This window comes from Myotis brandtii, unplaced genomic scaffold (genome assembly GCF_000412655.1).
Source record: "Myotis brandtii unplaced genomic scaffold, ASM41265v1 scaffold266, whole genome shotgun sequence".
Lineage (NCBI taxonomy): Eukaryota > Metazoa > Chordata > Mammalia > Chiroptera > Vespertilionidae > Myotis > Myotis brandtii.
Window position 1 is genome coordinate 8,872,116 of NW_005360124.1, and position 13,816 is coordinate 8,885,931.

The following is a 13,816-nucleotide window of genomic DNA, read 5'->3' on the forward strand; positions in this document are numbered from 1 at the left end:
GTGGATACTAAGTGGTAGCTCAGTATGGATCACAGCTCCGATAAAACATCTCTGACATTTGATAAATCCCTTTCGCTGCCACTTGGAGCTGTAAAGGAATTATTAATTCCCTCTCCATCCTCTTAGTTCATGTTTGATCCCTGGGAAAGTGCCTGGAAGGGGGAAAGGGTATTTGGGATTGGCTAGCTATATTGGAATCTCCCACTTACCTCTCGTAGCTTTCTTCAAATGACTTCATCTCTTCCCTCTGTTCTGATGTTGCTTTGACCCTTTTCCATTGCATTAGGAACAGGTGGTATGTTTTGTGAATTTATGCTCAGTTCATAAACATAGATGTTCAAGGAATATATTTATTTTCTTGAAATCAGTTTGGAGTGCTCTCATCTCATTGAATGGATGGAAAGCTACAAAATATTACTGAATTGTACACTATATAAGAGGAGGAAATTGTCTGTTTGTTCAGTTACCTTTGTGAGTTGAATTTCGTCTCCCCAAAACATATGTTGGCAACTTAATCCCTGATCCTCAGAATGTGACCTTATTTAGAGATAGGCCCTTTACAGTGGTAACCAAGTTAAAATGAGGTCATTACGGTGGGCCCTAATCCAATATGATAAGTGTCCTTATAAAAAGGGGAGATTTGGACACAGACATGCACACAGGGAGAACACCATGTGAAGATGAAGGCAGAGATTGGGGTGATATTGCTATAAACCAAGGAATACAAAAGATTGTGAGCACACCCCCAAGGCTGGGGAGAGGCATGGACCTGATGCTTCTTCAAGCTCTCAAAAGGAACCAACCCTGCCAATACCTTGATTTTGGATTCTAGTCTCCAGAAATGTGAGGCAATAGCTTTCTGCTATTAAGCCACTCAGTTTGTGGCATTTATTACAGCAGCCCTAGCAAACTAATATACTAATGATTGGCACAGTGTCTGGCCAGAGTAGGAGGTTAATAAATAGGAGCTGATTGGATTAGTGAATGGAGGTCCCTTCCATGGGAGGCTTCTGTGTTCTAGTCCTCATAATATTTCTTCATGATCCAAACCTTGAAGATAAAAAACTCTCTTCTTTGATGCCCTGTGTGAGACAGAGTCATCTTTGCTAGAGCAGGGACCCTGGAAACCTGGGGCTTAGCTTTCTACCTTGTAAAAAATTGAAGTAATGAGGAGCCCAAGGTGTGAGTTGGAACCCAGAGGAGGGAAAATAGAGAGGGAAAAACAGATGAATAGCTCATAAAATGGCCTTCCACGATATATAGAAACTGCTCTATTTTTAAAAAAATATATTTTTATTGATTTCAGAGAAGAAGGGAAAGGGAGAGAGAGATAGAAACATCTATGGTGAGAGAGAATCCTCACACCCTCCTGCACGCCCCACACTGGGGATCAAGCCCGCAACCTGAGCATGTGCCCTTGACCGGAATTGAATCCCAGACCCTTCAGTCCACAGGCCAAAGCTCTATCCATTGAGCAAACCAGCTAGAGCCTGCTCTATTCTTCACACATAAGGTTTAGGACTAGATATTTCCCCCCATGGGTCAATATGCACAAATCAATTTGTATTAAGCATGTCTTTTTATTCTGGTGTTTTGATATTTGGGGACTTGCTGATCCTAGGAAGACTAAAGACTGCCTCTCCCAAGACCAGCCAATTTCTGGAGATAGTCAAGTGTAGCCTGGGAGTGCCCCTTTCAAGGGCAAACCAACCAATCTAGAGTCTATGCTCCAACCACCTCCTGTATTAGGCTCTCACACTATGCATTACTATCTCCCCAGCTTACGCACCCCAGGGCCAGGTACCAGACAACTAGAGACAGTCCCTACAAACAAACCAATTCAAAGTCTGCTTATCCAGCCTCATCTCTTCTTTCCCATGGAAACCACAATAAAAGCTCTTGCCCAGGTTTCCCCCTCACTCCTGCCTCCCCCCAGCCCTGGTGCTTTCACACATGGCCCTGCATGACATGACATGGCACACCTCCTCTAAGGCACTCAGTAACAAACTATCTTTTCCTTGGTGATCATCTCCTGATCTATTGGCCTTACCATGCTTGAATGATAATAAAACCTACATTTTAAAACACAAGTGTCTGTAAAAGCCACTTGTTCTAAAAGTGTATATAACTGACATCATTGATGTAGCCAGGGTCCCTGATTCGTCCCGTGTCCCTGATCTGTGTTATTGGTGGTTCTGATGAGGTTCTTCAAATGAACAACACTTGACTTTATGAGCAGATCACATTGTGAGAAATGTTTGGGATAGCTGAGAATTTTTAATGTGGGGAAAAAGATAAGAATGGGAATGAGGAGTGAAAGATGTATCTATTTTACTTAAGATATTGATGACAAAGATAGATTTGGGCATACACTTGTTATGTTTAATCTCAATGAGCCAGAATTAGCGATAACCAGGGTAAAAGATTTTTGTTTTACTATTAAGAAATTAATTGAACAATTAACATTGTTTTAAAAAATGGGTTATGATGGATTATAGTAAGTTCAAGATTCAAATTAAGCAGAGAATAACTGACCATCTGTAGGAGCAACCTGTAATTTTCTTGTAGCTAGTGTAACAGTTGTAATAAAGTTTATCTTTTATAGTTATTTGTATTATGTCTTTGTACTCTTGTGTATCCACCTTTCTTGAACCTAGATCATAGATTCCTAGGGCAGACTCTGTATCTGTCACATTTCACTATTGTATTCCCAATGACCAATGCCTGGCAAATAATAGTGGAAATAAGTATTTGTTGAATAAATGTTTGTTGTGGTATCTGATGGGAAATCAAATTAGAGACTTTCTTGGAATTCTTTTACATTTGTATCAGGCTGTTAAGTGTTTCCCAAACCCAGTTCTCTCACACATAGACTACATCTCCCATCACCTCTGCTGTTATGTGTGCCATGGGAGTGATTCTGATTGGTGGAATGTGGGTAGGTCGGGCCCATGCACACCTACGGTGTAATCCTGCATGCTCTCCTTGCTTCCCCCATCTTTGGCCCCATGCAGTGTATCCGGTGATTAAGATGACATCTCAGATGGCATTTGGCCTACTGTGTTGACTGCTGCATCAAGAAAACATGGTTGCAGCTATCATGGTTTCCATCTCTTAAAAAGTAGGATGTTCTCTAAAATTTCTTACTTGTGCTATGATATAGCTCAGAAGTAATAACTTCTCCAGATTCTTTTTTTAAAGAAATTGAATTTATTGGGTTGACATTGGTTAATAAAATTATAATAGTGTTCAGGGGTACAGTTCTGTAATGCATCATCTATATCTATGAGTCTGTGTCTATTTTGTTTGTTAGTTTATTTTGTTCATCAGATAAGATTCTCTTCTTTCTGACTGAGACTTTGAGATCTGATCAATTTAGGTTGAGGGATTTGAGAAGGACATGCTAAGACCAGGCTTTTATGTCCAATTTGTTTTACAAAATAGGTTTGTTGGTCTCTCTGTTTTTGTTGTTGTTGTTCGTTTGTTTCCTGCTCAGCTAAGTCTTCTGTGAACATTTGGGAAGATATGTCTCACCTCTGATAGCCACTCTGGCACCCTCTCTTATTGTTTTTGGTTAAATCTTTGGAGAAAGGGAAAGTAAGAGTGTTCTTTCAATGTCATTGACAATGGACGGTTATTTCCACTTCTCATTGCTCCTGGTAAAAAGCATGTCTGTATCTGACTTCTCTGCTAGAGGGTGATTTGCTCAAGGGCAAAATCAGTGAAATGACAGCAAGTAGATAGTTGGGCAGCTCAAATTACAAAAGGAGAATGGACTTCAATACATGTAGTAGACACATCTATTGAATGCTTACACTGTGCCATGCCCTGCTCCATGAACTTGGGAGAGTTAAGGACCTATGAGACAGCGCTGTCAGGAGTTTTATCATTTCTTAGAATAATAGTTATTTAACCAATTAAGCTTAGCAAGTTCAAGTTCCGAAAACAGTGAGAGAAAACATTTACAGCATTGTGCCTTGGTAATCTGCGACACACTTCTCCCTCTTTTCTAATTGGGTCAAGGGGCTGCTGCCACTAGGAGTAGGAGGCCCAACCCCAGCGACTTTGATAACTAGGGTGCCTGATCACCCTAGCCTGGTGTGATTATGGGAACATGTTGCCAGTTCTTCCTCTGAAAAAAGAGGGTCTATGAATGGAACAAAGCTTTGTGCACACAAAGGGTTTAATTCCTGATTTTTAGTAATGCTATCAAAGGTTAATAATTGTCATCTTATATGGTCCAACCTGTATTTAAAAATGGTAAGTTTCATCTTGCGTTTCAAAGCTGCCTAGATCAAGGCTTCTGAAAGAAGACTTGAGATGATTTTAAGTAAAGAGTTCTATGGTCAATTGCTGGTGACAGTTGACATGAGCCCATGATAGATTGTGATAAGGTATTTGCTGTCTCTGACTAGTCATTTGAAGACCTGATTAGAAACCAAAGGACATGAAGGGTGCTCTAACAGACAGGTCAGGGCAGTTTTCTGCTTCTGTGTCCTCTCAGCAGGTCACATGGGGTCTGGATGTCTTGAATACAGACATCACTTGAAACATACTAGAAGAGTTTCACTGTTTCCAAAGACTGGAGTTGGGAGACACTTTACAGAAGGGTTTCTAAGTCTCATTCTGTCATATGGGTTAGTGCTTCTAGTTTCAAAAGGTGTTAGATATTAATTGTTGCCCAAGGATATTTTTTTCCATTGATTTTCAGAGAGAGTGGAAGGGAAGGAGAGAGGGAGAGAGGGAGAGAGAGAGGGAGAGAGAGAGAGAGAGAGAGAGAGAGAGAAACATCCATGTGGGATGATTGGTTGCCTCCCACCTCCCACATTTGTCTCAAACGGGGCCTGGGATCAACCTGCAACCTAGGTATGTGCCCATGACTGGGAATTAAACCTCTGACCCTTCGGTGCACAGGCCACCACTGATCCACAACCAGCCAGGGCTATGTTTTGCTCTAAACTTCTATTCTTGGAGCATTTCATCTTTAGGGACTCCAACCTACAACAACTTCCAAGCACCTAAAAGCTTATGATCTGCCTTTGTCAACATCATTGAGTCTGTGATTGTCCTCTACTGCTTCCTGCTACAGCTTCAGAGCATTCATATGTTGGTGAGCATTGATTTGGGTGGTGGAGCAGCTTGGTGATGCTTTCTTAAAACAAACAAACAAACAAACAAACAAAAAACAGACCTAGAGACTTAATCATTAATTGTTGAAAGCTTTCATCAGATGAAGGAGTTGTCACACCTATTTCAAACCTGCTGCAACTTAATTAAACAAAGTTTTTACAGAGGTGTTGCTTACGGCTCTGCTGGCTGGGGCTTCCTTTTATGAAAGCTCCAGAAAAAGAGAACTATTATCTTTGAGAGACGTTGCTCTCATTTTAATTGGTAAGCTCTTTGGCTGGAATGAAGTCTGGTCCTTTTCTCAATGGGCATTCCTAACTCAGGCCAGGTCCATGAAGACAGAATTTATTTTTCATTATTTAGTGGGAAAAGGGCAACTGTATAGGTAATAGGATAATATATTTCAAAGCCTAATCTAACATCTTCATTCAGTCCTTGTTCTGTATGTGGGAAAAGAAAACAATTAGGCAAGACTTTTTTTTCTCTTCTTTTAATTTTCTTCTGCATTAAAGGAGGGAACTTCATAAACATTGATTGTCATTTACAGAAAACATTCAGAAATCATGTGTGCATTATCAGGGAATGCTAACAGTATTCAACTAATAATTTACAGGACATAAAATAAGGACAAAACTTATTACATTCTAAAGTAATATAAAACTCTTTTTTTTTAATTGTTAGGGAGTGCTGTTTTATTCTAGTATATTTATAATTAAAAAAACTCAATGCTTACTTCCTAAATGACTCAGGCTGCAGTTTTACTCACGTACACAGAAATTAGGGCTTATATATTAAACAAGGAGAGAGAGATCAGAAACTTGTAGATTTTAAAACTAAAGATGTCACTGGGTTTATTTGTAGTTTGCCTTTTGCCTCTATAGGGCAATCAGAATACATGATAATGTAATTAAGCTCCAGAAAAATCAATGGTGACTCTACAAGGCATTATTCTTTTTTAAAAAGTATAAGTATTATGCTTTTTAGCGTGAATACTTTCGTGTTACATACGTTTGGCAATGCAACTGCTGTGCGTTGCCAATATGATGTGCATGCTAATACGAGAGGCCAGCTGCACACGCACACATGGCCCCTCAGGGTACGGTCATGGTTGGTAGGTACAGCCACGCCCCCAACAGCCCGTGGTTTCAACCACTGGAGGGCTTGGCGTAGCTCTTCCCTCTACACATGTAGGCTGGAGCGAAGGTAAAAACATTACATCTCCGAAAGTTGGAAGTATATGAAAATCATTTCTCTCAATCCTAAAAGCAAGGAAGCATTGTCAGGGAATTCAAAAATACTGGAAAGTCTCATTTAAATCTAAATATCTTTTCTTTTATTATAAATTGATCATCATAAAATACTAGCCTTTTAAAGTCATATTTGGGATGCAGGAAAAGCATCAGGTTCATCAGACTTGCTCCTGCCTGTGTTGTTACAGCTCACGACACCTGCGATCTTCCTCCCTCTCAGTCTCTCCCCGGCCCTCCCTGGGTTCTGGTCGGCATTTATTTGGTGAAGGTCAGTTATGGCTTCAGCGAATGAGTAGTCTGACCCCAGGTTATTGATAAGAAATAAACGTGTACAAAAATATTTTGTTCATCAGAATGCAGAGTTTGTTTTCCTTAAGCTATTTCATGCAGAGAGGATTTAGACAAAGCCATTGCTACAAGGAAAGATGACTTACTCAGGCAACATTTCTTTCTCTCTCTCTCTTTTTAACTCTCCTTTGTCATATTGTCTAGTTCAGGTAGAGCTTGCAGGTTTGGGGCCGATCTTCAATGCAAATTCTTTGGAGCAGATGTAATGGACAGCCCTGTCCCTTCCTCAGCTGTATTACACAAAGAAGCGTACAGTTAACACCAATGACCCGTCAGGGTGCTTAAGCTGTTCCAACCAGTTTCTGAGAAGCACATAACACGCAGAAAGGAAGCAAGTACATATTTGCTCTTTGTTGGTTTTTCCCCCTCTAAAAAAATTGTTACAAAGTCTTATGCTTAAACAGAGACATAGAAAAATCAGTGTATTCACTGTCTCCAGTTATTTACAGCAAAAATTACAGAGACAGCGTACATCGTATTAGACCTTCCACAAGCATATATTAAAAGTAATTACATTTGAAAAAATATTTTTATTTTTCCTCTACATTTCTACAATACATACTCAGTTTTCCGTGGGTGTAGTTCCCATTCTTGTGTGTGTGTTAATCAGATGAAGCGGACGGTACTGTGCTTGGATGTGGCATCTGTAGGTTTTCAGATATGCCTAGTGTGTGTCTGCAGGCAGCCGTGACAGGCACGCACACGCTCTCCACCAGCCGCTGCCGGAAGGGTATAGTTTGAGATAAGGATCATGCTGCCCAGCTGGGGTACAGGTACCCTGCACGTCCCTCAACTGGGTTTATTCCAATTCCCGTAACCTTGTGCTTTATTTCTGGCCATGAGACAATCACTGAGCTGCTCTTTCTGATCCACTGGAGGTGGTGCTCACAGTCATGCCAGAGCCATGATCCCTATGGCCAATCACTTCGCAGGAATTCCAGCAGCGTAGGGGAAAAGTGCACAGACAGACAGCCCCGCCTGCTGCATAGGAATCCATGGTCCCGCACTTCAGAACGATGGAGGACTAACGATCATGACTCTTGAATAAGTTCTTTAGATACAACCAAGGGAAAATAAAGACTGATTGCAGATCCCAAAAGCGTAATAATTGTGCAATATGACTTTTGGAAAAAGAGTGGCAAAAAAATCTAGCCACCTGGCTCTATGAAGCTGGGAGTTGGGGCAAGACAAAGAGAAGTGTCTTTTATTAGCCATCATTAGATTGTTTTCATGTTTAGATTGCTATTTTTTCAATTGATCTCTTATTACATCCTCTAGTAGTGACAGTCAAATGTGGAAACCAAATGAGTATCAGAAGGACAAGATCTCCACCCCCACCTCCACCCTCATATCATTCAGAGTTGTATCTGGCCAGACTTCTCCAGCCAAATCGGCCCTTGAATGTGACTCTGCTTTAAGACTAGAGGCTGCAAACTGTGAGCCCTCTTCTGCTCAGAGAGATGTTTGTTTGGACTGCACTACACTCTGAATCAGCCGACATCATTTACAGCTCAAGAGACCGTCTAAGGTTCAGAAGCTTTAGCCACACTTGAGCTTCAGCAGACTATCAGTTGGCCCTTTTCGGATGGGGCATTTCTTGCCAGCTCCCCACTGGCCTGCTTCTCTCATTTGCATCAACTCCCTGGCCCTTTTAGGCTTTTGAATGTTAACCCTTGCTTTAAATGAACATGTATCTCTGATCTGATCCTCCCTCACCCCAAAATGGTGGTCAACTCTTAACTAAAGACCCACATGGTTTTCCTATATCAGGTTGTTGCTTGGACTGACAGTTAGAAACAGAAAATCAGATACCACATCATCTAAAGCAGATGGTGGGCTTTTTTATCTTCTTAATACAGGGGGCTCTGTGCAAAGTCTCACTACAGACGCACATTTTAAAGTTATTGCTGTTCCATTGAATGGTGGTTCTGTCCGGCACAGACATCCTTGCCTGAGTTTACTGTCAATAGTACTAACTTCCTTGGAAACAAAAGTTTATAGAGAAAAAAGGGTCAGGAAACATTATTTCTTCTAATTTCCAATAGAGGCAGAATTTTTCTTGCATCCATAATAAATGAAAACGAAGAACATGGAACAAAACTCACATCACTTGCATCTGATGTTTTTGCAAAAAACCTGGTTACATTCTAGGTTGTCCTCGGGACACAAGAATTGTTTCTGCATTCAAACCGAGTACACATGGCATGGGGTGGTAGAGAGCGAGCGTGAGTTGACTGCCCATGTGTGTGATTTGCTACAAACAGTTCAGCTTGACTGCTGTGAAGGTATGTGTCGAACAAGGCAGCTATGATAGAAAGTGGACTGATGCCTCCCTGGCACCTCTCGTTAATATTCAGAGTTCATTATAATTTAGGGCCTCTTAGATTCTGTCCAAAAGGTCTAATTACCCACGAGACCACTGTAGTCTCTGTTTTTACCAAATCAGTGGCCTTTTAGTCCAAAGCCCAGAAAACAGTATTAAAACAAGGGAATCCAGGCAGGATATGTTTGTGCAGTACATCTCCACCTTCAGCTTTGAGGCCCTGGGGACAAAAGAACTGCAGAAGAAGGAACACAAAGATGACCTGAGTCACGGGCAGTAGGGGTCTATGTGAGATGTTAGATGGATTGGGGATCCCCTTTCTCTTCCGTTCCCTCCAAAGTTTGCCTTTCCTTTCACAGACCACAAGTACAGCTTCACCTTCCTGTCGGGTTCATCTAATGCCGCCGAGATGTCTGTATTTCCCTTGCTCGGGACTTGTAAAGGAAGCTTGGGTTCACTGGGAGATACATATTCCTGTAAATGGAGCAGCTGGATTATTGGCTCTTGGCAGATTTTAGAAAATGAGACTAAGTTGTTCTTACTCGTGAGCAACTTGTCAGCAAGTCCAAATAGTAAACGTAAGTTTCGTTTACAACATGAAGTCACTGCTTGTTGGTCTGAAAGCCTTGTCAGAGGTTCTCTCATTGGCATATTTAATTGATGCCATTTCCATTTTGTTGTCATTTTCCTGTTTTTTTTCCCCTCCCCCTCCTTCTGGATGTACCTTTTTATTTTATTTTTGAAATAAAACATCCCTGAGTGGATACAGTGCAACATCTGCATCAAGCAGTGATTGTCATTTACGAAGCATGGAGTGAAAAGTAGGGCTCATGGGTAATTTTTTCCAGTGCACACTTTGCCATGAATGTGTTGTGAACATTTGTGAGTGTTCGTGGGGAAGGGACGAGGATCGCGTGTGGTAAAGGAAGTTGTTCTTACCCAACCTTCAAAATACCTCGAGAGGGAGTCACAGCAGATGTTTAAAGGGCAGCTTGTAAAAGTGCTTTGTTACCATTGAAAGTATGTCTTGGTTCTCTTTTAAGGGACTGATTTGGCAACCGTGGCGAAGAACGGAAATCTCTTTTCTCAACTGAAGTGGGCTGAGCGCGCACTGGTTTCCACTGCTCTGTTTCGGTTCAGTCTCTAGCTGTTTCCTATCCCCTCGCTTCAAAAGGTTCATGCTGTCCCAATTAAATGCCTGCACTAGTGGAAACGACACAAATTCAAATCCAGTACCTCCTGAGGCAAATGTGGGGAGCAATCTTTTTCCTACATCACCCATGGGACACGGGAGGAAAAAATTCTCAGCCACTTCATCCATCGGGCCAATTTAAATCCTCCAAGGTAAAGTGGAGGAAACAAACCATCCCCTTTGCAACTGAGCAGGAATTACAGGCCGACAATGGAAAACACTAGGCCAACAGAACAATGAAAACAAACTTTGACATAAGTTCAAAGCTCAAAGGGAAACACCAAGTAGACACATTAAATGTCGCCTATCACAAGCCAATCATAAAACATACATTGCATTTGGAAACGGCTTGGTTTAATTGAGTGCCTTCCATTACCCTGTTTTCCTAGCAATCAGTAAAGTAATCTTTCCATTAGAAGGAAATATGACTCTTGGAATTAATTCTTTATACAAAGAGCTAGCAGGAGTGACATTTACACCAAAAAGAATTGAGTCCCTGTAGCAGCATAATAAGCAGTCTACAGCTGTCTTCTTAGACACTGAAGTTAATTTGGTCCAATGTAGTTAAATTAATTGAATATAACAGTAGTTGAGAAAGAGATTCATTATTTTAAAGCCTTTTTGTTTTTCCCCATTGGTTTGGAATTCATCAATCATGAGGTGGAAAAAGACTGTGTTTTCTAAAAGGAAAGACTGCATTTCTGTTTGATCATCAGTGAGGAGTTCTGTGGCAGCGTGGAGATGGCTCTCAACCATGTAACTCAGGAAAGCATAAGAGATGAACCAAGAACTCAAAGTTTCCACTGATGGAAACTTTATAAAGCAGGTGTGTGTGTGTGTGCATATGTGTGTGTTTGAAAGGAAAAAGGGGCTGGGCTATACTTAGAGGAGATCATAATTTTCATTGTTTTATACATAAAGCTCTCCTCTCCCTTCCTTTTTAAAAACCCTATTTTGGATGAAATAAGTCCAAAGGCATAGGCCTCAGACCACAGGTAGAACAAACTCCATAGAATTTATGTTTTTTTCCTGGTGATCAGTTTGATTGAAGAGCAGGTGCAGAAGTGAGAATTTGTACTAGGAAGCCTAAACTCTCTAATCCTTATTTCACCTCCTGTGATCTGTACTTTTAAAAGATGCTAAGAAAATAATCTCAGGCTAGATGGAAAATGTAATTTCAAACTGCATGGGAAAGAGTTTGGCTTTGGGGTGTATTTCTTTTTTATAATAACTCAGATATTTTTTTCCAACTGTCAAGTTTTTGCTATATTTTTATAATGCAGGGTTTTGGAACTGGAAAAAACTAGAGGCTCCTGATTAAAGGACATATAAAATCCTGCCTTCCCGTTGTTTCTGCTTTTTCTAACAAACTTTATTAAAGAAAATGGATATAAAGAACTACTTCTTTACTTTGTATATTTTCTTTCTACTTCTTCTTTGCCAAAAAAATATTTTTTTTTTTAGAGAGAAAATCTTTATATGAAATGGCATTGGGACCCTAGCTTCTGATTTACTCCAATTTTATTAGAAAAAAATTGCTGGTGATTTTAATCTACAGATTGTAGTTCTCTGTTGAAGACACAGTAAGCACCAAAATCAAGTTTCTTTCATAACCCGAAATCCAAAGAAAAGAAGTGTTTTGTGTGTCCTGGTGAAAATCTATGGTTTGGTCAAAAAAGTCCTGGACTCCACAATATTACCTGTAGCCTAATTCTTAAAACAGGAAAATGGCTCCAAATACTTGTATTTCCCCTCCAATATGTACCATCTTGACAAGGCTTTGATGTCATTGATAGAAGCAGAGTTTTTATACAGAGGCCATGCATTATAATTCTTCCTTTGCAGACTTATTTCTGAATTGGTACCATCTTGCCATTGACTGTGGATGAACACTCTGGTTGGGAAAACAAAATCCTGATTGTCTAACATAAAGGTAACATATAACACAGAAGGTAAATAATATAAGAGAGCCTGACTGAACCTCCTTTGATAGTAGGTATGATATTTTAAGCCACAGTGCATGTGCATGTATAAGTAATTGTCATATATAATATTCTCAGATATTATATACTTATTACATATATGCACAATGCCTTCCAAGACAGCTACAAATTTACACATGCATCAACTATCTAAAAACATAGAAATAGGTAAACCTATTCAGTGGAATTTTCTTAAATTATATTTGAACAATCAACAGGAAAAGTAATCATGTAAAGTACCGCTCTGTTCTCGTATATATCTACAATAAAATTCTATAAACAATTGTCTCCCAAAACATACCCGAATAAAATTACAAAAAAAAGATAATACCCAGTGTCCTATATTTGTATATTTATGGTCATTTCAAAAACAAACAAACAAATAAAAGAGCCCCACTCAGGTGCATATTTACATTCTTCAATCTGTAGCGGTGAAAAATAATTCTATTAAGTGCAGGACATTCCTAATGTTGCAGTAGTGACATTTTCCTTAAGTCTTCATGAACACATTGCTTTTGTGTTAATGGTGATGCATTCCAGGACTATGAGACAGTTCTGTCGCTGCCTTCATTTGCAGACGGTGGCACAGTCAGGATTAAAGAGCTCCTTGTATAACGGAGGAAAGAGTGTATTCACTATGTCTGGATGCGATTGCTTAAATACCTGCAGCTTCTCCCCGTGCAAGTTGCAAACCGCCGTGATGGTCGGTATCTTGGCTATTAACTGCAGAATGGAGGGGCAGGGAAGGAGACAAAGGGGGAAGCTCATTAGTGCTCTGTCTTGTGAATCAGTGTCCTTCTTGGCCCCAGATGAAGGGAAATGGCTTTGGAAAAAGATGTTCAGAAAGAAAGAAGGCTCACTTTCAGCTTTTCCTTTAGAACAAAACAAAACAAACTGCTCATCCTACCCCCCTCACCCCACCATCCAAAGGGAAAATAAAGAGAAAGAGAGATGGACCAAGCTTCCTGATTCATTGTTCTTAAATAAAGTATGTATGGGAGGTAGTCTAGTTTAAGCATTAGGAGTGGGCGCTCTGCAGGCTGGCTGACTGAGTTGGAATCCTGGTTCCAGAACAACTAATTGGCTGTGTGGCTGTGACACACACGCAATGCTTCAGTTTTCTCATTTGTAAAATGGGCACAGTACCGGCTTCACTGGGTTGTTGTGTGGACTGAATGAAGTAATTTTACGAAAGTGTTAAGAACATTGCAGGCAGGAAACACAGTTGTTAGCTAATATTATTTTCTATTATTTCCCACAGACTTTTGTGATGTGAATATTAGATTTTTAGTTTGGGAAGGTGAAGAAGTTAGGAAGGGGTAGCCTACGCCATATGAGGTGCAGTTCATAATGACCTGGACTGCTTTGCTGTCAGGCTCACTGGCCTGCCTACATCTCTCAAATCCTTTTCTGCTGTAATGCACGAAATGAAACCTATATTTAATCAAGGAAAAATTTGGAAGGTCACTGCCAATTAGCTCCCTTAGGAAGATTTTTTAAAAACCTGCATGAGAATATCTACTTATAATTGCTAGGTTTTGAACTACATATATAACGTAGGATGTAATTTTGAGTTCAAATAAGAAGACCATGT

General features: G+C 40.2%; 1 protein-coding gene across 2 annotated transcripts in view; it reads right to left on the reverse strand.

Moving 5' to 3' along the window:
• Positions 1-9,737: 9,737 nt before the first annotated feature.
• Positions 9,738-13,816, reverse strand: part of RORB (RAR-related orphan receptor B) — a 176,823-nt gene continuing 172,744 nt past the window's right edge. For both annotated transcript variants that reach the window (XM_005868308.2, XM_014541277.1), the window contains exon 10: positions 9,738-12,945. In XM_005868308.2, the coding sequence (XP_005868370.1) occupies positions 12,790-12,945 (156 nt within the window). In that variant the 3' untranslated portion in view covers positions 9,738-12,789. The remainder of the gene's footprint in view (positions 12,946-13,816) is intronic.